Below are 21,110 nucleotides of genomic sequence, written 5' to 3'. Positions count from 1 at the left end.
GTGACCTCGGGCCAGTCACTCACTCTCAGCATAACCCGCCCCACAGGGTTGTTGTGAAGATTAAATTGAGAGAACTACATGCACCACCTTGAGCTCCTTGGAAGAAAGGTGGGATAGAAATGTAAACAAACAAACAAACAAACAAACAAAGAGAAAAACACAACTGTCTTGGGCTTGCCCTGATCGTCACCTTCAGTTATTATTAATGTTCCATAGCAAAGGAATGTTGCCCTGTTCCACTGCAACTAATTTGTTAATGGTAAAAATCTTGTACATGTCTACTCAGAAGCAAGCTCTACTGAGGTCAGTGGTACCTGCTTCCAGGAAAGCTTACTTAGGGTTGCAGTCTAACATTGAGGGCAAAGGTAACACTCTCTTCTCACTAATAATCTAATTCGCTACTGAATATGATAGGGGCTGCAAGAGAAAGAGGGGTGACATTGTTATAAAGTCAGAGTCACCCTTCGTTCCCCATCTTCTCTTCATTTTTCTCGAAAGTAAGCACTATGCTCAGTGCTTCAAAGTTACGGTGCTTGAGATTGCAGCCAGACGCGTTCACTGGAAAGGGAGAGTTTTATTATGCGTTTTTACTCGGAAGTAATTGCCACAGAGCTAAAATATGCACAGGGGGGTTGCCCGATTCCCTAGGCAGCGCACCTTACATGGACAGCTAAAACACGGAACTGTCTGAAGAGAATTCACACCAATAAATTTCCTCTTTGGGTGCTCCGAAGGGATAGCTGCTGTGAAGCCAGCGGAACACCCGCTCCCCCCCCCCCCCGTTTTCTATGAATAATCGTCTGTATCCAAATCAAATCAAGATTCATGGCGTTGCAGCAAGTGAGAATTCCCCTGCCGGCCGATACCCAATTAGGACATCCGCCCAATGAGCGAATGGCTTTGCGGGGGTGCGTCGCATCTTCTCCCCCCCCCCCCACCTCCGCCGGATGATCCTTTTGTAATCCCATCCTCGGCGGGGCTGCGCGCCCTCCCCCTCCCCCCGAGGGGCGGGAATTAGGACCCCGGGGAGTATAAAGTCAGCTCAAAGGAAGCGAGCGGAGATTCCTAAACTCCCCCGCAAGGCTCGAAGGACCCTTATCTCCTGGGAATTTGCACACACACTCCACTTGGGGGCTTTGAAAAATCAAAATAAAAAATCAAGACCGAGTTGGATCCGAACCCGTGACCTTTCGAGCTGCTATACAATATTCTCGCCGTCGCAAATATGCTAACGTCGTGCGCAGACGGATCCTGCCGTCTAGTTACAGTGGTGGTGCTGGCTCTCTCTTTCTCTGGCTGCGCCGACGCCGCGGAGAACTCCGCTTCTATCTCCAACGCCATCATTAAGAGCTCGGCGGCGGCCGGATTTCCAGTCACCCCGGCGCCGTCGGTGTACGACGGGAGTAACACGCACCACCCCGTCGATCCGCACCAGGTATGTGTTTGGGGTGTGTGTGTCTCCTTTTTTGCGCGAGAGGGAGAGGCTGAGTGGGGTGGGGGGTCACCGTCTACCCACGGGGCTCCTGGGAGCCTTCTCCTTTTCGCTGGCGCTTCCTCACTTGGCTTTTCCTCGCCTGCAGGGCTATCCGTGCATCGGGGACGACGACTGCAGAGCGGGAGAGTATTGCGCCACCCCTGCCCTGCCGGGCTACCCGGCGGCACAGATCTGCCTTGCCTGCCGCAGGCGCCGCAAGCGCTGCCACCGCGACTCCATGTGCTGTCCGGGCACTTATTGCAGTAACGGTGAGTGTTGCATGGCTTTAGTTGTTTGCCTGAGGCTGGACCTGCTGGGTGTCGATAAGACCGGCATAAAGGGGGGGGGGGCAATGTGCTCTAGTGCTGGAGGTAGAAATAAAATAGCGAAATAAATTGATGTGGTTGTTTAAAGAACACACTCCCAAAACCTGCCCATCTGAATGTGGGTGTGTTGGAGCTGGAAGTACAGTAATGGAAAGTCTTATTGGCTTTTTGGCCAGCATCCTACCTGTCAATGGAGTTGGGGGAGAAGCTTCCCTGACAATGTGCAATTGCTAGAGCACTTACCTAGGAGTAAGCACCGTTGAATATAGGGAGACTAATTAAATGAAGGGTGTGCTTACTTATGGTGAATGTTTGGGTTTAATCTTGCCAGAGAGCCTTGGGATGCTCTCTCAAAAGTTGATGGTATAGTGAGGGACTGTTACTTACAGAGGCTGACTGCTAGGATTTCAGAACTGATGATAAAACACAGTAATAAATGGCATTGCATTAGCTAGAGTCACAATTGCTTCATCTAGGCTGGCACTGTCTACCCTGAGTGGTAGCGGCTGCCCAGTGTTGGACAAGAAGAGGGCTTTTCCATCATCAGCTACCTAATCTTCTTAAATGGAGATGTGGGAGATTGAACTAGAGACCTTCTGCATGCCTGACATGTGTTCTGAGTTATGATCCCTCCCTGAAGTTGGCTCCAGAATAGATTGTGCTGTCTCAGGCTAAGCGTTTGAAGAATACAGAGGAGCAAGCCCATTCCAGTGCTTAGGCTTCTTTTCCTTACTGGTGGTGTTTCAGGTTTTCAGTAACACCTGAAGGAGGACTCCCAACAGTAGGAGAAAGAACTAGGTAAATTACCCAAAACAGCTGGGTTACTGGGCACTAGCACGGAGGTCCTGAACAGGTTATAGGCTTCAGGGATAAGAGGCATGCAACTTAGTATTAGTATTTCACTGTGTAAATGTGTTTTATAAACAGAGCACCAAGATTTTCTCCAGCATCTGAGGGAATCTACCCAGGAACAACAAAGCAGATGATTGAAATGGTTTTCCATAGCTATCAGCTTGTTTTCACTGAGTTTTGGTTTTTGTTTGTTTTTATTAGGGATCTGTGTACCAGTGGAATATGATAAGTTCCATCCTGGGGAGATTGAGGAGACTATCATAGAGAATTCAGACCATGGCACTTTGGACCTTCACCCCAAAAGGACCACAATTTCATCCCAGTTTCACTATGCAAAAGGTAAGGGTGTTAGCAGCTATACAGGCTGGGGTGGTGTGGGAAAGAAGGCAAATATGGCACTTTTAAGGTTTTTCGAAGTTTTGGAACAATTGTAGATCTTGACAGATAATGGATGCGTTGGGAGTGATTGTCCCACTGCAAACTCATGTGTTGTAGAGACTGCTGTTTTGACCACTGCAGTGGTGCTTTAAAAAACTGATAGCTTTATGCCAGTCCCTATATAGGCATTTCATCCCTTCCAGGGTTCTCTTAAAATTGATGCCTTCCGCTGTGAAGGCTTCCTTTCAAAACCTCAAATGGTGACATTCTCAATAACTATGTACACATTTCTAGCACTTGGGTGGCCAATATTTTGAGCATGCTTTCCCCACAAAGTTTTCCTTGCAACGGATGGTACTTATATAGTGGGACACACATGTCAACAACTGTTAGCAGCAACCCAAAGACATGCTCTCAGAACTGGGCAGCATCCTTTGTCAACACATGGCTTGTTCGGTTCAATGGCTTGCAAATTCCTGTTTGCGGGGAACACTTTTACACAATGGATCTGCTAAGGAACTCTTAATATTGTCAAATTGTGTTAGAGGGTTTTATGGCACATACTCAGCTTGTGTGGCACTGGCCTCTGGCCTTCCTATGCTCCTGCATAAACACATATATACCCGTGGTATGTGCAAAGCATGTGCGAGTTATTGTGAAATTTTCAGGGAAGCACTTTGAAAACCATTGGTTCAGTGTCTTAACGCTTTCACTGCAGTTGCTTAAGGAGAAAACAGGACTAGGGATAAACAAGTATCGCTCTGTTCTCAATTACCCTTTCCTTTATTTCCTCAGGTGAAGAAGGTGACTCATGCCTCCGCTCCTCAGATTGTATGGAAGGACTGTGCTGTGCCCGTCATTTCTGGTCCAAGATTTGCAAACAGGTTCTTAAGGAAGGCCAAGTGTGCACAAAACACCGCAAGAAAGGTGCTCATGGTTTGGAGATCTTCCAGAGATGCAGCTGTGGGGATGGATTGACTTGTCGGATACAAAGAGACCACACAATCAGCAACTCACCCAGACTACATACTTGCCAGAGGCATTAACTGTTGCATTTTTATTACGAAACCTGATGGACTTAAAGAGACTGAGGTGTGGGATACTCTTGTTCTGGAAAAATCACCTCCAAGGACTGACATGTTTTAGAGTTTACACTAAAGTACTCCAGCATCTTGCCCCCTCAAAACTGGAGGATGAAGCATGTTTCTTTAGGGAACTATTTTTAAAAGTGACTAATTACAGTAAATTACTGTGTCTGTAAATTCTTGGGTGTGGCACTTAACTGTACATGATGGGAGATTTTAATTTTTCCTGAAGTGCTGCATGATCTTGTCTATTGTGACATGTTGTACACACTGGTTTTATTTTATTGAGCCTATTGTTTTGACAAGTGAAATAAATTTCTTTTAATTATCTGTTGGGTGGTGATTCTGTTAGTTGGAATAATTATAGCCATCATTTGTGAATCTTTTTGTACAGTAATATCTGATCACATACTGTCTCCGTGAGTGCAGAAGCACCAACCTAAGAATTATAGGGAGGGATTATACTTGCAAGTTAGAAAAGGTTTGAAACATCTGACACTCTTCAGTTTTGATCAAACACTGGGGAAGAGTTTCAGATCTCTAATTGTAGGTGTGCTAGGCTGTAACTCTGGTAACTGTTTCCCCATCACTTCAGCCCATTCTGTGGGTTGCAGATTTATACTGCTAGGTTTCTACAGTAAGTCTAGAGAATATCTAGCATGAAATATTACTCTTCCTCTCTCCTGGCAATTTCAGAAGTGGGTTCAGCAGTACAAGTATAGGGGTTGCAGCAAATTGCCACCTAGATAAATCTTCTATCTCTGCTAAACTAATTGGGCTCTGAAAGCGTTGTGTGTGCAAATATTGCACCATTATGCTTGACAACCCTCAAAATTAAAAGGTAATCCACCCACAGTGATCTTCATTCAGAACTTTGTTTATAAAGTATGCTTTCTCCAGTGAATATACATCTAATGTGTGTTCTGTTTGTAATTCTAAGAACACATGTTTCATTGATATTTTAAGGTGGCTAACAATAAAATATGCAGCTACCCCAAGCAAGCTTGAGGTGCATTCATCTGCATCTCAAACTGAACTACTTTGGAAATTCAAGCAAGAGAGGAAATGCCTTCATACAGGTCTTGCTGAAGCTTCCCAGGATCTCATTGTTGAGGGGAGGATGGCTGGGACTTGAAGATGGTCTTGTGAGTACTTTAGAGTTCTTTACTTCATTCCATTCCCTTCCAGCTCATTCAAGAGACAAAACCTAGGGAACACCAATTCTTCTTGATAGCAGTACTTTTGCTTTAGGGTTGTGGATTACTTTTAATGGGATAATACATTGTTATTGCATGATGGGGCTGTTGAAGATGGAGCTTTCTGATTACAGGAATGCTCCATCACTGACAGAAGGTGGTCTTAACAAATGCCAACTCCAGGAGAAAGCATTCAGATAGGGCTGCTTGTCATTTCTATTTAGTTTCCTCTCCCAGATGGATTTGGTCACTCTTCCCTTCTCCCTGCACTTTTTTTTAAAGCTAATCATTTGACTGTGAGGCCTTTTCAGCAGTATACATTCTCCTGGCATGATGAATCAGCACTTCTTAAAGGTTAAGGCACACAATCCCCCATAGATCATTATCAGCTGCATTCTTTATTCAGGCAAGGTCAGCTATTGCTCCATTATTTGTATGTTTCTCCAGTGCCATCTTAAGCTTCAGTAAATTGGCCTGAGGGGCTTTGCTGCAAAGACATCAGGGTGGTTTCAAAGCAAAGGAAATGTGATTGCTGTGACACTGCCTTGTGGAGGGGTGGCCTGAACTGATGAGGAAGGATTAATTTCCCCCCTCCCTCTGCCAGCCTTTATCTGCCACAAGAAGATGCAGCTCTCCTCCCAGTGATCATCTGTGGCTAGGGTCTCAGGAAGACACAACAGAGGAGAGGAAACAGGAAACCACTTGCTGCAGAATGAAGAAAACATCATTTGCAGGGAAGTGACAGGCAGCTCCTTAGAGGGAGAAAAGCTATTAAGTGTTCCCTTTTCAAACCACATCCTCCTTCCCCCTTCCCAGCCCTGCTGCTACTTACAATGCCCCAGATCAAATTCACCTGTGCAGCCTTGGGAGACATAAGGCCAGAACAGAGGAGGAAAACTCAACCCTGGAAAATGACCTGAATGAGGAAAGTCAGAATGCTGCTTCTATAAGAACTCCTGCATTAATCACCATCATAAAGGGAGCTCAGTTGAATGGGCACAGACGCAGAAGCAGTGAAATATTGTTTCTCAAAGGCACGTGCTGCACGCAAAGTCTTCCACCTGCATCCATGCAGCATCTTTTAATGTTTCATTTTGGGAAGTACTGTGTTGAGGATTCCAACCTAAACACGTTATTCAATGGCAATAATGTAGTGGCCCGATGCAGTCTTCAGTGGAATCCCTTTGCCTGGCATACAGATGATACATCTGAGCACACAGCACAGAGACTGCTCCCCGGTGTGGGACCTTTGTGAGATGAAGGAATTTTATCCTACTCATCATGTTCACAAGTCCCACTGAGCTCAATTAAAATTTACCTACTGCAATCTAAGCCTGAGCAGCATTAGGCATGACTAAGGCTATTAAAAGCAATGTGTTTAAATACATCTGATTCTTCATGAGCCTGGGCTGTTTATATAGAGTTGCTCATTTGAGAAAATACTAGCTTGAGGTTACTTAAACTATATTCTTAATTTTGATATACATTTTATGGGTATAGTCTGGGGACAAAAAAGGTTCAAGTAAGGGTTTGCAAAATAAAACACTGCTGAGCTTTGCTTCAATGAGAAACTCCATTTTTTTGGCTTCGACTCCCCTATTTTATCTGCCTATATAAATTGCGCTTGTTATGCAAACCAGATTAGCACATTGATGTGGGCTATCTCCCAGCTGCGGCTTCTTTTTGAAGGCAGTTTTATGTTTAATAGGGACACCCAGCATAATAGCTCTGCAAACATAATGCAGTGCACACAATGGTACTTCACTTCCTTTGTATCCCATTTCAAACTGTAGCTTATACCTTCGGCTTCCCTTGGGAATCTAATAGCACTGAGCAAAATTAAACCCTATTTCCATCGAAAGAGAAGCCAATGCGCTCAATGTGCGAATGGATGTTGCGGATGAGAGTAAGGAGCTACATGACCATGAGACTTCTGCTTTCTACATTCATTTCTACTTGGTTCATGTATGAAGGGGACTTGAGAATTTGAAGAGCGGTTAACGATTCCTAGAACTACCTACGAGCACCCAGGAAGGAAAATGCAGTTGCAAAGTGGATAGTATAAAGAGACAGAAATAAAGAAAGGTTTGGCCCTGTGAAGCTACCATGTAGTACGGAAGAAGACTTGGACTAAAAGTTTCAGGCAGGAATAGTTGAAGATTTGAGAGACAAATTAAAAGCTGATGAGACAACAGAGACTGTGGATAAGGAAGCATCTCAAGATTGTGGAGAGGAGAACAGCAGCCTTCTGCTCACTTGCAACATTGCATGCAAATTCCATAATTCACAACAAACAGTAGCACAGGGGTGGGGGAGATTTTGGCAAGAAACTGAGTCTTGGGGGCCACAAACTAGATTCTGGATGGGCACCTATATGTCCCTTGTATATCTTGCCACAAGAAGTGACAACAAGGAGAGGCTGGACTAACTGAGCATTTAATCTGAGCACCGATACTGGATCTGGAAAGAAATAAGGAGCCGATGGGATGAAAAGCATCAACTCACATGATCACAAAGCTGCTAAGTGGATAAAGGTGGTCGTGCGTACTGGGCTACTCCACCTTTAAGAGTTCTGTAGAAGAGTGGATTGTCACAGAAATTACACCTATCCCATTCTTTGCACAACCATTAAAGGTGTACAAGCCCTGCTACACACACACACACTTTTATTTTATTTTATTTTATTTTATTTTATTTTATTTTATTTTATTTTATTTTATTTTATTTTATTTTATGCATCTTGCCACCTAGTATAGGCAGCAGAATTCTTAACAAGAAGTTAAGCTGGAAGAAAAGCCGGCTGGAAAACAAAGCTTTACACTAATCCAAATGAGAAGTAATCAAAGCCTGAACCAGTGTCTTCAGCAGGTGATTCCTGTACCTTGTTGGAGCTGCCCATGCTTTTGTATACTTCAGCAAGTCCCCCACCCACCTTGGCAATGTGCCTGACCCTGAAGTTTTAACAAGCTGAGATCAGAAGCTCCCTGCTTTTATCTTCCCACCTTGAAACGCCTGCTGCGGAGCGCACCTGAAGCAAATGTCTTTGAGTTGTTTCCTATATCGCTGTCCTGGATTGTATTAGATGTTTGATGAATGTGTGTATTTCTCATATGTAAGCAGTGATATTAATATATGATTATACGCTTCCTACATTGCCGAAATAATCACATCTGTCTGAGCAATCTCACCCACTGAATGCTACAAACTGTTCTTCCATTACAGTGACCTTCGCCATGCTAAGTCCCTGTGAAAATGCATGGAAGCATCTAGATATCTAAACTCAGCTTTGAATAGTTAGATGAGGCCCTGTCTCCACAGCCACTGGACTCTCTGCACCATTAGCAGGGGTGGTCTTGGGTAAAATAATGCACTGAGTGAGGACAAAATTCAGCATCCTCCCTTCTCTTGCAGTGCGTTCTGTGCATGCTTTCAAGTGCATTTTGTCATGGTTTTGCACCCCATCTGCTTGATGACCTGGAGGGGGGGAACTGCCCACGCCACCCTAAAACTGGCGCTGACCATTAGACTCAGTGAGCTGACTACCGCAGGCAGCTGATTTGGGGTGTCATGACAGAGAATCAAATTGGAAAATTCTAAATTTATTGTTACTGTATTCTTCATCCCAGGGGGAGGTGCTTTGGGGGTTTTGGCCTCAGGTGCCACTGTGATAAAATAGTTTAACTCCTAGGTGCAGGGCTGTTTCCAGAGAGTAATGCTGGGTGGCTTCTGCTCTGTCCAGTGGCAAATATTCTGTATAGTTCCACGGGATTCCACTTTGTCCCCAATGCTTTTAAATATTTGTATGAAGCTGCTGTGTGCAGTCATCAGAGAATTTGGGAGTCTGGTGTCATCAGTATGCTGGTGACACCTTCCTCTACCGCTCTTTACTATCTTAGCCATATGTGTTGGTGTTGAACCACTGCCTGGAGGCTGCATTGGATTGGAACTGGGGCTAATAAATGGAAACTGAATCCTGACAAGACAGAGACTGATGCTTCTTGTATCTGAGCTGGATATTTGATCTGTTCTACTGAGAGCTGCACTCCCCCTGAATGAACAGGTACTGTAGGTGCTGTTTAGCTTTGTTACTTGAGCACACCTGACCTTGGTAGCAAGGAGTGCCTATTTACAGCTCTGGCTGGTTTGCATGCATTGCTTGTTCCTGTGATAGCCTGGCTACAGCTTTATATGCTCTACTGATCTCATGTCTCAACTACTGTAATATGTTTTGCAAAGGGCTACAGAAGAATGCAGTGTTTCGGCTGGGACTTCTATATAATGTCATGCAACATCTGTTCTGCAGGATCTGCAATGCCTGCCTATACATTACTGGACCCAATTTAAGGAGTCAGTGTTAACACACAAAGCACTAAGTAACTTTAGATATTTGGCACAGTCGTGCCTCCCCACCCTGGTTTCAGCTGACCTGGGCCCTGAGATCAACAGGGGGCCCCTTTCCCAGTGTCCCACCAGCAGGTGCAGCTTGCTGTGTAGTGACATGGGGTAGGGCCTCCTCTGTTGTGGCTCCCCAACTGGAATTTCATCTCCCATGGATGGCCACAACATAGTGGTTCTTCTGTTACTGAGCGAATACATATTCTTCAGATTATCTATCCCTTCTTAAAGTGTCCTTTTCCAGATTAGATGGTCAGAGCATAAACAGTATTCCAACTGCACTCACACTATCAATTAGAAGCAGCTTGAACAGACATTCAGGAAATAACCACATTGAAGGGGTTCTCCCACCCCTTCCAAGGACTTCTTTGATGGACATTCAATTGTGCGCACCATTTCGAAAAAGTCTGGGGTGCCCTGAATTCTGGGTGTGTGCTTACTTTCTGATCATCATGTAACACCTAATATGAATCTTCCCCTACTTTAAAGATAGTTTACATACAATGTTCTAGTCTAGAGGGTTTTTGTGGGTGTGGTGCCTTTTTAACATTTATTTTCTTAAAAGAGTGCTTTGATAATATGAAGACAGAACATCAAAGTAACCCATAATAATAGCTCTTTGTATTTACACAGTCCCATTAAGGAGAGGATCTCAAAAGTGTTTTCTGTTTCTTAAATAACAAATACAATTAGTTGCAAAATATCGTTTCCCCGAGGTCACAGAAGCACCTAATCTGAGGTCACTTACTTTAACTTCACAAAGAATTTCCCCTGGAACAAATGGTTGGCTGCTTTCTGCCACGCCATGCAATTGCCTTCTGAAACTTTCCCTGTTAGCCATTAAGCACATGGGGCCTGCAATCCTGTGCACGCTTACCTGAGAGTAAGCTTAGTTGAACATAGTGGGACTTTTGAGGACTACAATAGACATAAATCAACAAATTTCCTCTGTAATGGAGCTTGGTTGAAATAATTTATTGATTCAAATGTGATATTAATTTATAAATCACATCTGACCATTAAGATTTTTGTTCGGTTGTAAACTAGAACCAGGTGCCTGATCACACAAGGTCAAAAAATTTGTCTGCAATTCTTTGTACATTTATCTGAGACTAAACACTTGGAACTTACTTTTCAATAAACGTGCATAGGGATGAGACAACAAATGGCCACATTATGATTCAGGCAATGCATTTAAACTCACAGGATTCAGGGGAACCTTTGAGCAGTGCAAGGCTCTTACTCTATAAGGCTTTTTCCAACTTAGCATACATTTGTTGTGTGAGAAAAAAACTGAAATCTAGACGTATACTTCTCTTAGCGCCAGATTGTTGAGTCTATTGCACAGTACCTCAAGATGCCTACTAGCGTAAGGCACTGTAAAAACTCTTACACCCTGCCTTGCAAAAGGCATACTGGCACAAAACTTTGTACAATCTTATGCATAAGGTTTGCCTAACTCTCAATATGTTTGCTGGTTTGCAAACACCTTTGCTAACTCATACAGTACTTTGCAGGCACTACCAGCATGTTAAGCCTGAGAAGAAGACTAAGGGGAGACACAATGAGAGTGCTCTTCAAATACATGGACTGTCACAGAGGAGATCTCTGCTGCCCCAGAGGACAGGACTATATTGAATGGGCTCAAGTTACAGGAGTGTAGATTTCAGCTGACCATTAGGGGAAACATTGCCATGGTAAGAGCTGCCCAACAATGGAATCAATTATCTACAAAGGTGCTGGGCTGTCCCTTCTATCCCTCTCTGGAGGTCTTGAAGCGGAAGATGGACAGAGACCCGATTCCAAGATCATAAAGATCGGAGTCTAAAATTTTCCTAAATGCACCACTTATTGGAGTCCTAAATTAATAATGGGGAAAGTCTTGCAAGCATGTAGCCCAATCACACGTATGTTTATTCATAGGTAAAGGTAAAGGGACCCCTGACCATTAGGTCCAGTCGTGACCGACTCTGGGGTTGCGGCGCTCATCTCGCTTTATTGGCCAAGGGAGCCGGCGTACAGCTTCCGGGTCATGTGGTCAGCATGACTAAGCCGCTTCTAGCGAACCAGAGCAGTGCACGAAAATGCCATTTACCTTCCCGCCGGAGCGGTACCTATTTATCTACTTGCACTTTGATGTGCTTTCGAACTGCTAGGTTGCAGGAGCAGGGACCGAGCAATGGGAGCTCACCCCGTCGCGGGGATTCGAACTGCCGACCTTCTGATTGGCAAGTCCTAGGCTCTATGGTTTAACCCACAGCGCCACCCTCGTCCCTTGTGTTTATTCATAAGCCATGGCTATTATACGCAGTGGGCTTTATTCTAAATTAAATGTGAACAGCCTTTTCAAACAATAACCCCCTTTGTCAGTTTTGATCATTTTAGATTGCTTGTACTTTTATTTTTATAACATTGTTATATACCTCGTTTGAGGTATGCCCCCAAATGTGGTATATAAATACAGTAACCCTGCAAATAAATGCATGAACGAGACTGCAACATTCATTATATTAGATATGCCCACAATGTTCAACTCAGGATACACAATTTCCCTCTTAAAACAAATGCCACCCCTCCTGACAATTTACTTGCTAAGCATGTGTAGTTTTAATTCCATTTTGGCCGCAGAAGGGTACAGAGAATCAGGTTAAAGCTTTTTCAAGCTTCCTTGTTTGATCCCACTAAGTAAGTGATATGTACAGATTTTTTTTTTTTAAAAAAAACCACTTACTGAAAAGCAGGGTGGGTGGGAGCAGGTGATTTGCTTTCTGGTAGAGAAGTTTTAATGATTAAACAAAAGAAAAGAACAAGGTACGCCATCTGCTTAAGCTGTTCACTCCTGTTCTTCTAATTTGGCTACAGGGCTGGATAACTGAATCTTGATCCCATTTGAGGTTGGGAAATGCATACAGGTGGCCAAATATCCACTTATTTCAGTTCTAATAAAAACTACTATTGTTTATTAAACCTCATCTTTTTCTTCAACAAAGGGATTACATCCCTGGGCAATTAAAAACAATGCTTTAATTTTGTTTGTTTATTTATATGTGCTTGATTCTGTTCTCTCTCTTTTTGCCAATAATTAAAGGTTTTGGAAATAGTATTGAGGGTAGGGAAGTAGGTTAAGGAACATCTGCACTGCCTGTGTTGCTCCATGAACGCAACAGAAAACGGGAGGAGAACCCACTTATTGGCTTATATTTCCAAAAGAAAAACAAACACCCCCCCCAGTGAATGCCATTCGGGAAACAATGAAGTCACAGAGGGGACCACATCACCCTGCTTTCTCTACACCTCTGTGCACTAACCCATTTTTCATAGGAAAATGTACTTTTTAATCTGGAGTTCAGTCATGCCTTGACTTCAACAACCTAGATTGATTCTGTTGCCCACAAGGGTGGGTGTGGTTACTCAATACACATCTGCAAACCTTTCTACACCTTTTCTTCCTTGCACATATCCTGGGTGAATGAAAAAGGAAGTGGTGATTGTGATCTTGGTATACACCCACCCACCAGGTCACTAGGCAGGTGTGGATACACACCCTCCATTGTAAGGACAGTTTTAATCTGTTTTCAAAGGGGCACACTGTGTAGTAATGCATAATCAATCTACAATGAACTTTTTGGGGGTTGTTTTCTTTGCACTGAAACCCGCTGAAATGCTTTTTAGGAGCAAAAAAATGTATATGCAACAGATTTTCCTATGCAGGAAAAAAATTACCCACTCTTCATCTGCAATAAAATGTTGTGCATTAGCAGCCTAAATTGCTCACTCCTATCTGGAGTCATTTGGAAGGTGGATTCTGAACAGAATGAGGTGTGGTGAGGGAAGGTTGTTGCAACTGGCGAGTTTCCTGGGAAAAAGTGGGAAATCTTGCATCGCTTATTCTTGAGTTGAGTTCTTGAGCACGCCTAATACACCTAATACAGTGGTACCTCAGGTTACAGACGCTTCAGGTTACAGACTCCGCTAACCCAGAAATAGTACCTTGGGTTAAGAACTTAGCTTCAGGATGAGAACAGAAATCGCACGATGGCGGCGCAGCGGCAGCGGGAGGCCCCATTAGCTAAAGTGGTGCTTCAGGTTAAGAACAGTTTCAGGTTAAGAACGGACCTCCAGAACGAATTAAGTTCTTAACCCAAGGTACCACTGTACAGGGATTGCAATATTGTCGAAATCATGCACAGGTTTATAGAAACAGAAAACTGAAATTGTGGTTCCTGATTTGAGCTGTTTCAATGCATCTTGATTTATAACTTATTTGCAGTTCTGACTTAAGACGTAATGATAATCAGCAGTTTGTTTAAATAGGAAGCTGATGTTTCTAATCTGCTCCTAGCAGTCTCACTGGATAGAAGGAGGAAGCACTCATGCCCTATAAGCTCGATCAGGCTCACTGCTGTAATGTTAAACTACCGTATGTTACATACAAGCTGGTCCACAATATATGTTCTGTTTCATATTACGCTGCTCAGGTGGTGAAGCAACTGGAGCTGTTTTATTGTAAACGATTCTGTACATGGATTCAATTAGAGTTGCCATATGTCCGGAAAATACCGGACCTGTCCTTTATTGTGGGGCCTGAATGCCCATCTGGGGGGATTTTTAGAATTTAAAGCAAACTTTTTGTGTCCAGATTTTTACCTCTTGGAATATGGCAACCCTAGATTCAATGGACCTGTACTTATGCATCTAAATACACTCCAACATTTCTTAGATGAAAATAGGGAATTCCTATTCCATAATAACAACAATAATAATTTTATTATTTATACACCACCCATCTGACTGAGTTATCCCAGCCACCCTAGGCAGCTTCCAACATATATAAAAACGTAATGAAACATTAAACATTAAAAAACTTCCCTATACAGGGCTGCCTTCAGATGTCTTCTAAAGGTTCTATAGTTACTTGTCTCCTTGGCCCAAGAGAGAGTGGCTGGGGCCTGGTGGACGGAGTATAAATAAAATAAAATAAAATAAAAACAATGGAATGGGATGTCCCTATTATCATCGGAGTAATGTTGGTAGGCATGTAAGTGCCCTTGCTTTGAAAGGTAGAGATGCATGTATGCTACAACTAGTTCTGATTTGAATATATGGGAAACAAAAATGCTTAACTTTGGCTGGATCATGTCTATTTATCTAGATTCTAGAATGTAACATTATTAATAAATTTTGGAAAAAAGTATTTTTTTGGTCTACATCCTTTAATAATTTAATATTTAATATGATAGTTTATTGTTATGCACACACACCGTGTCTCTTACATAGTACCTGCCCTATTGTCCTTTCTAAATTAAAAGCCTGCTTTTGGAAACATCTGAGAATATAAATGTCAGAGTTGCAGCCCAGTATTACATACTGTTTTTAGGCCTCCCCTGGTGAAAATAGCCAATTCTCAATTTATTTTCATATTGTCAGCAGACAAAGGAAAATTATGAAAACCATATAATTCTATTCTAAACAAATATTGGCTGCTGTCCTACCTTCAGGTGTTTAAATACTACTGTTGCACAATTCCCACCCCAATTTCTAAGCAGTGTGAGATTCCAGGGGTTTAAGGCATGTTTACCCATGTTGCCTTTTGGGAATGAGACACAGCGGAGACTGTGGTGTCTTTATTATATGTGGTTGACCTAAACATATACAGCTTAGGGTCTTGTTTCTTCCACAGACACAGCTTAGGATTCGAAAAGACACCAGCTATTGTATTCTCCACCTTGCTGACTTTAACAGCCTGGAACCTCCCCCCCCCCCCCCAGGTCACATCCAGCCAACTTTACTTCAAACTCTGCCTTTGTTTTCTTACTATCTTAGAGTTGGAGGATGGGTCCCACCTACTAACCTCTGGCATAGAGCTCCTCTCCATAGCTATCTTAATGGCTCATTTTTCAGGCAATTACCTCATCAGGAGACTGGCCTGATATTTTAACCCCTGCAGGATCTAGGGGTTCAGAAGGCTTGATTAAATTCCAACACCTACTAGACCCAGGAATTCAGGGTCTCTAGCACCCACAAACTCACAACACTAATTAAGTCAATAGGAGCCAATGTTATTAGTTACAGGACTTGTTGCTCTGTGGGAAAAAGTTGACAATGAAAACTATTTGGAAACCTTATACATTTACAGGTACTTATTGTGAACAGTTAATATCTTTATTTGTGAATGTTTGGAAGTGGGAGCATGAGCATATGGAATTATACCAGAGTTTTGCTTCCTGAGGCACTAAGGTATGTTAAGGACTACAAACTTACTTTGTCTAAAAATGCAAGCTAAGGTTCTCAGGATTCGGTAAAAGTTAACATAGTTATCCACTGCACATGGCACAGTAATTTTCTGAGCCTTCTGCATTTGCTCACTATAGTGGTACCTCGGGTTACAGACGCTTCAGGTTACAAACGCTTCAGGTTACAGACTCCTCTAACCCAGAAATAGTACCTCAGGTTAAGAACTTCAGGATGAGAACAGAAATCTCATGGCGGCAGCAGAAGGCCCCATTAGATAAAGTGGTACCTCAGGTTAAGAACAGTTTTAGGTTAAGAACGGACCTCCAGAATGAATTAAGTTCTTAACCCGAGGTACCACTGTACTGCAGATGTATTTATAAACACCTCTTGGATATTTGTTTTGAAGGGCAAGCTGGAGAAACGGTGAAGCAAGGAGCAGGTTGGCTGACAAGTAATGAATGGAACTAAAGTATTACTGCTGGAGACAGCAGCTGTCTGGTTTCTAAGAGACCGAGTGCATTAGCTGCATGGAGGGCATGATTTCTGTAAACCTAATTTAGTTTTCTTTTATGAGAGGATGAGACCTGAGGCTGTAGAAATGTGGAGGGATTCAAGAGGAAATGAAATTTCAGGTCTGACAGGTTATGTGTGTGTGAGAATGATGAGTCAAAGAGTTTGTTGTGTCTGGAGATGAAAGATAACCTGATGATATGTACAGAGCAGAAAGTACTATTTAACTAAGGATGCTGTGTTGCCCATCATGGAGAAAGGATGCCCTACTTGGACAACTCAGAAAGCCGCTTTGCTGTATTGCTATCCCACAAGGACCATGCTGCTAGAAGACATTTATTATAATTTTGATGTAGTGTTTTCTTTTTAACCTATTCTATTACTTAAAAAAACCTCTCTTTGCACCATAGCATGCACTCTCTGCATCGCTCCAAATCATGCCAAATCTATTAATAAACCCACTTTTGCTTCTCTATTGCACAGCACTGTACACAGATTCCTTTGCTTAACTCCTCAGTAAACATATTGTCCCTCCCTGACCTGACACAGGTCTGAACCCTGTCTCCATTAATGTAACAGGGATTGCAGTGCAAAAGGAATGTTAGAAACCAGGACGTCAGTGCTAGCATTATAACCAGTAAAATGAATGCAACAAACCCCATGTCTGAATGGAGCCATAGAAACATGCACTTGGAAAGGGCTGCCAAGGGAATCTAGTTCAGAGCCCAACAAACACAGGAAACTCTCTACGATCACAAAACAAAACAGATTCTCACTTAGAAGTCAAACGAAAACATTGCAACTTATTATCAGAGAACCATAGAGTTGGAAGGGACTCTGGGAATAATTTAGTCCAACTACCTGCAATGTGGGACGCGGGTGGCGCTGTGGGTTAAAGCCTCAGCGCCTAGGACTTGCCGATCGAAAGGTCGGCGGTTCGAATCCCCGCGGCGGGGTGCGCTCCCGTCGCTCGGTCCCACCGCCTGCCAACCTAGCAGTTCGAAAGCACCCCCGGGTGCAAGTAGATAAATAGGGACCACTTATGAGCGGGAAGGTAAACAGCGTTCCGTGTGCTGCGCTGGCTCGCCAAATGCAGCTTGTCACGCTGGCCACGTGACCCGGAAGTGTCTGTGGACAGCGCTGGCTCCCGGCCTCTAGAGTGAGATGAGTGCACAACCCTAGAGTCTGGCAAGACTGGCTCGTATGGGCAGGGGTACCTTTACCTTTTTACCTGCAACGTAGCAATATGCAGCTGTTCATTATGGGGATCAAACCTGCAACCTTGTCAGTATCATGCTCTAGCATAACCGTGTCATTTTCTGGCTATTATTATTACAACACATAACATGCTTACATGCAGGCAAGCTGTAAAATAAAACTTGACTTAGATACAAGATGTCATTATGTAACGTTTACTGTTGGTTTAAATAGATGTTACATAAAACATTTACGGTGTTATTCTTGCTTTACGGAGATAGCTAGGTATTTGCTCTAGCTCCTTTCCCTCTACAATAACTTGAGACAAGTGCCCTTCCTAACTTCGCCCTCTATTAATTAACAGGCTTGTTAAGAGAGTTTTACCTGAAATGTTCCCTCTGGGTGAGTGTTAGGTTCCTTTCTAGCTTTACAAAGGGCCTCATCAGAAGTCTTCACTCAGGACAGCTTCCCTCAGCAGTCACTATGACCTAGAGATAGAAGAGAAATTGGATTCCATTCATATTTAAAGACAAACCAACTTGATTCAATAGGTGAACCAGAACACAGGCATCATTTGAAATTCCCACTTTTCTCAATTGTGCAGCACAGTTCTGCAGTCAAGCAAGCTAGGGAATTTATTCAAAAGTGCTTATACTAGGCTAAGCATAAAAATGCATGCATTAGTGAAAATAGCATACAAAAACCACATTTTTGGTAATATTGCTGGTTAAAAAAAAGCCTATTAGGCAAAAGTTGCATACAAAAATGTGCGTACAGTATTGTGTTAGGAGAAATGCACACTAAACTGCTGATGATTTTCATTTAAAACTGCAAACTGATGTGGAAGTATGCAGAACTGAATTTAAGATTATAAATATTATAAATACTGAAAGAAACCAAAATGGACAGATTTGCCCATCCCTACCCTGTCCTCAGCTCTTCCAAAGCCTGATGCTCAAATCACTCACTATGCTCTTGGAAGCCTTCTTAGCTCTCACCTCAAGTAATTTCAGATTCCAGGTGGGCTTCCCCAGCTGCTACTACTTCAATCTCTCTCTTTCTCTCAGATTATTTTTTTTGGCTTTCAGAGTTTGTTCTTGAGTCCTGGGCTGAAGCTGTTTACAGTACACCAAAGACTGTCCAACTGACTTACTTCAAACAGTGCCGGACCTGACCTTAAATTCCTTTCAGTCAAGACTATCAAGCCAATCCATTTGTTCCTGTTGGAATTCAAAACTTTCATTGGCCTATAATTACGGACCAATAGATTTGGATGGAATGTCCACCAAATGACCAGCCATCAGCTGTCTACATTTGGATGCTACTGCTCGGTATATATATAAAAATCAAAACACAGCATGTACTCTGCCAGCTTCTTAGCAACAGGGATCAACTTTGACAGTTTAACTGTCACTTGGCCCACTGCTGGCTGACCTTGTATATTTCGGCTCTAGTCAATGTAAAATACATGTTTATTCTTCTTACAGTTAACTCTTTACATTCTGATCAGCATTTAAAGTATTAAAACATTCTTACAGTAAAACACTTCCCAGAATATGGTTTTTATACAGAGGAGAAAGCTCTATCTGGAAGAATGGCAGCCTTTGCAATTTGTACTACAAATACCGTTACATCAAATAAGACATCTCCCTGCCAGGAGCCAAAAAACAGGAACCAAAAAACATGGTCAGAGCCTGAGAATGTGTAGAAAACACAAAAATGTGATTTTTAAATTGATAGAGTTCACAATTTTTAAATTGTGAGTTCTTAGGGGTGACACACCAAAAACCAGGTAAAGTTGGTCCAAAGTTGTGTTTCAGTCCACCATCTTGCATCAAAATGGTACCCAGCTTCCATGAAGACCACCAGCCTTATTTTGGAAGCACTCATGCTGCATTTGGCAATGATATTTTGAGAGGCGGCCAAACCTGTGCCAAAATATGGGCAAAGTCATGCCTAAACCATGTTTTGGACTGTCATCTTGATTCAAATTACAGGCAGCAGTCCAGCATTGACAAAAATTGCCACCCACAATTCAGGAACCCTTGTGCCAAGTTTGGTGATGATATCTCAGGATGTGGCCAAATCCATAGAGCAGTAGTTTTTAACCAGTGTCCCCTCCCTTCTCTGATGCCTTCTTGTGTCTCTGACTCCCAGTGACTTGGCACAACTGTTTGTTGCATCAGCCCTGGCTACAAGCTCCTCGGGTGAATGGTGCCTCTGTGGCTGGCTGGGGGGGAGTGCTTCCCAGGCCCCGGTGGGGCAGTGTGAGAAGGCATCTCTCTTTGGGGCACAATGTGCATCTCAGAGACCGGGGCATCAGCTGCGGCTGTCCAGAGGAGTCCTCAGGAGAGAAGAGAGGAGAGGAGGTTGAGGGAACACTCTGCAAGGGAGAGTGTTCGAAAAGGGGTGAGAGGCTGCCAGCTCTGCAGGCAAGGGGTGACATAACTGGGCTCCTGAGCCCCACAGGGGTGCCACAGAAAGAATGCAGTTGGTCAAGGGTGCCGTGGACTCAAAAAGGTTGAAAACCTCTGCCATAGAGAACAGACAGACAGACAATCAAACCACTGTTCAGAATATATAGTAGACACACAGCCCCTAAACGTGCACAACAGAGAGTTCAGTTTATCTTCTGGGTTTCTCTGCTTTGAATCCACTCAGCATCTTTCTCTACATATTACCTTTAAAAAGCACTTCATAGCTACCTTCACTGAGGCATCCATTCTTCTTAGGTCTTTTCCATATGTTTCTGTTGAAAGCAGTTTGCCACAGTTGGCTGTTTCTCCCCCATAGAGATATACGTTGCACTTAAATAAACATGATTATACCCTATGCGAAACTACAGTTTTCTCCAAATGGTAAAAATAAAGCAGCCAAAGTTTAAATTAGATTGTGGGTTTCCCAACAATTTAACTTCCAATTGGCTTGTGGTTCTTCTCCTTAGCAAGGAGATTTATGGCCCTTGAACTGGGGTTGGGGGGAATCTTTCTAAGAAGGACTAAAGCACATAGTGGCAGTCAGAACAATGAATTATTTGTGCAGGTAAGCTACTGGAAACATATTTGAAGATCCAATCCTATGCATACTTTTCTAGGAGTTAAGTCTGACTAAACACAGTGGGACTTGCTCCTTAGTAAGCATGCATTGGGTTGGGAAATTACAGAGCAATCTTGATGCAGCTTGTAGGATGAAGGGAGCGGTAGGGCTACCACTGCATTCACAACCTTGCCAACTCCTGCTGTTTGGGGTGGAAGGTGGTAGCATGTTTTTCTCGTGGCATAACAGAGGAACTGTAGATGCTTTGGATCCAGGGCAGGCACAGGCAACCTCAGCCCGCCAGATGTTTTCATAGAATCATAGAGTTGGAAGAGACCACAAGGGCCATCGAGTCCAACCCCCTAATGATTTGGGACTACAATTCCTATCATCCCTGACCACTAGTCCTGTTAGCTAGGGATCATGG

The 21,110-nt window shown here is 43.2% G+C and overlaps 1 protein-coding gene and 1 long non-coding RNA gene across 4 annotated transcripts in view; one reads left to right on the top strand and one right to left on the bottom strand.

Moving 5' to 3' along the window:
* Positions 1 to 20,194, bottom strand: part of LOC309341976 — a 47,759-nt gene extending 27,565 nt beyond the window's left edge. The window contains exons 1-3 of one of the 3 annotated variants that reach the window (XR_014156615.1): positions 19,680 to 20,194; positions 18,573 to 18,867; positions 18,032 to 18,135 (exon numbers count right to left, since the gene is read on the bottom strand). This is a non-coding gene — a long non-coding RNA (uncharacterized lncRNA). Of the gene's footprint in view, positions 1 to 18,031; positions 18,136 to 18,572; positions 19,070 to 19,679 lie in introns of those variants that run through there. The other 2 variants (XR_014156616.1, XR_014156617.1) reach the window with 2 other exon arrangements.
* Positions 1,026 to 4,412, top strand: DKK1 (dickkopf WNT signaling pathway inhibitor 1). The gene is made up of 4 exons (XM_081861987.1): positions 1,026 to 1,435; positions 1,581 to 1,743; positions 2,854 to 2,991; positions 3,826 to 4,412. The coding sequence occupies exons 1-4, from the start codon at positions 1,226 to 1,228 to the stop codon at positions 4,074 to 4,076; spliced, it is 762 nt and encodes a 253-aa protein (XP_081718113.1). The 5' UTR covers positions 1,026 to 1,225; the 3' UTR covers positions 4,077 to 4,412.
* Positions 20,195 to 21,110: the final 916 nt, after the last annotated feature.

The sequence above is a fragment of the Podarcis erhardii genome (genome assembly GCF_964252035.2).
Source record: "Podarcis erhardii genome assembly, chromosome: 5".
Lineage (NCBI taxonomy): Eukaryota > Metazoa > Chordata > Lepidosauria > Squamata > Lacertidae > Podarcis > Podarcis erhardii.
Note: the sequence above shows the minus strand (reverse complement) of the source record. Positions and strands in the feature narration are given on the sequence as shown.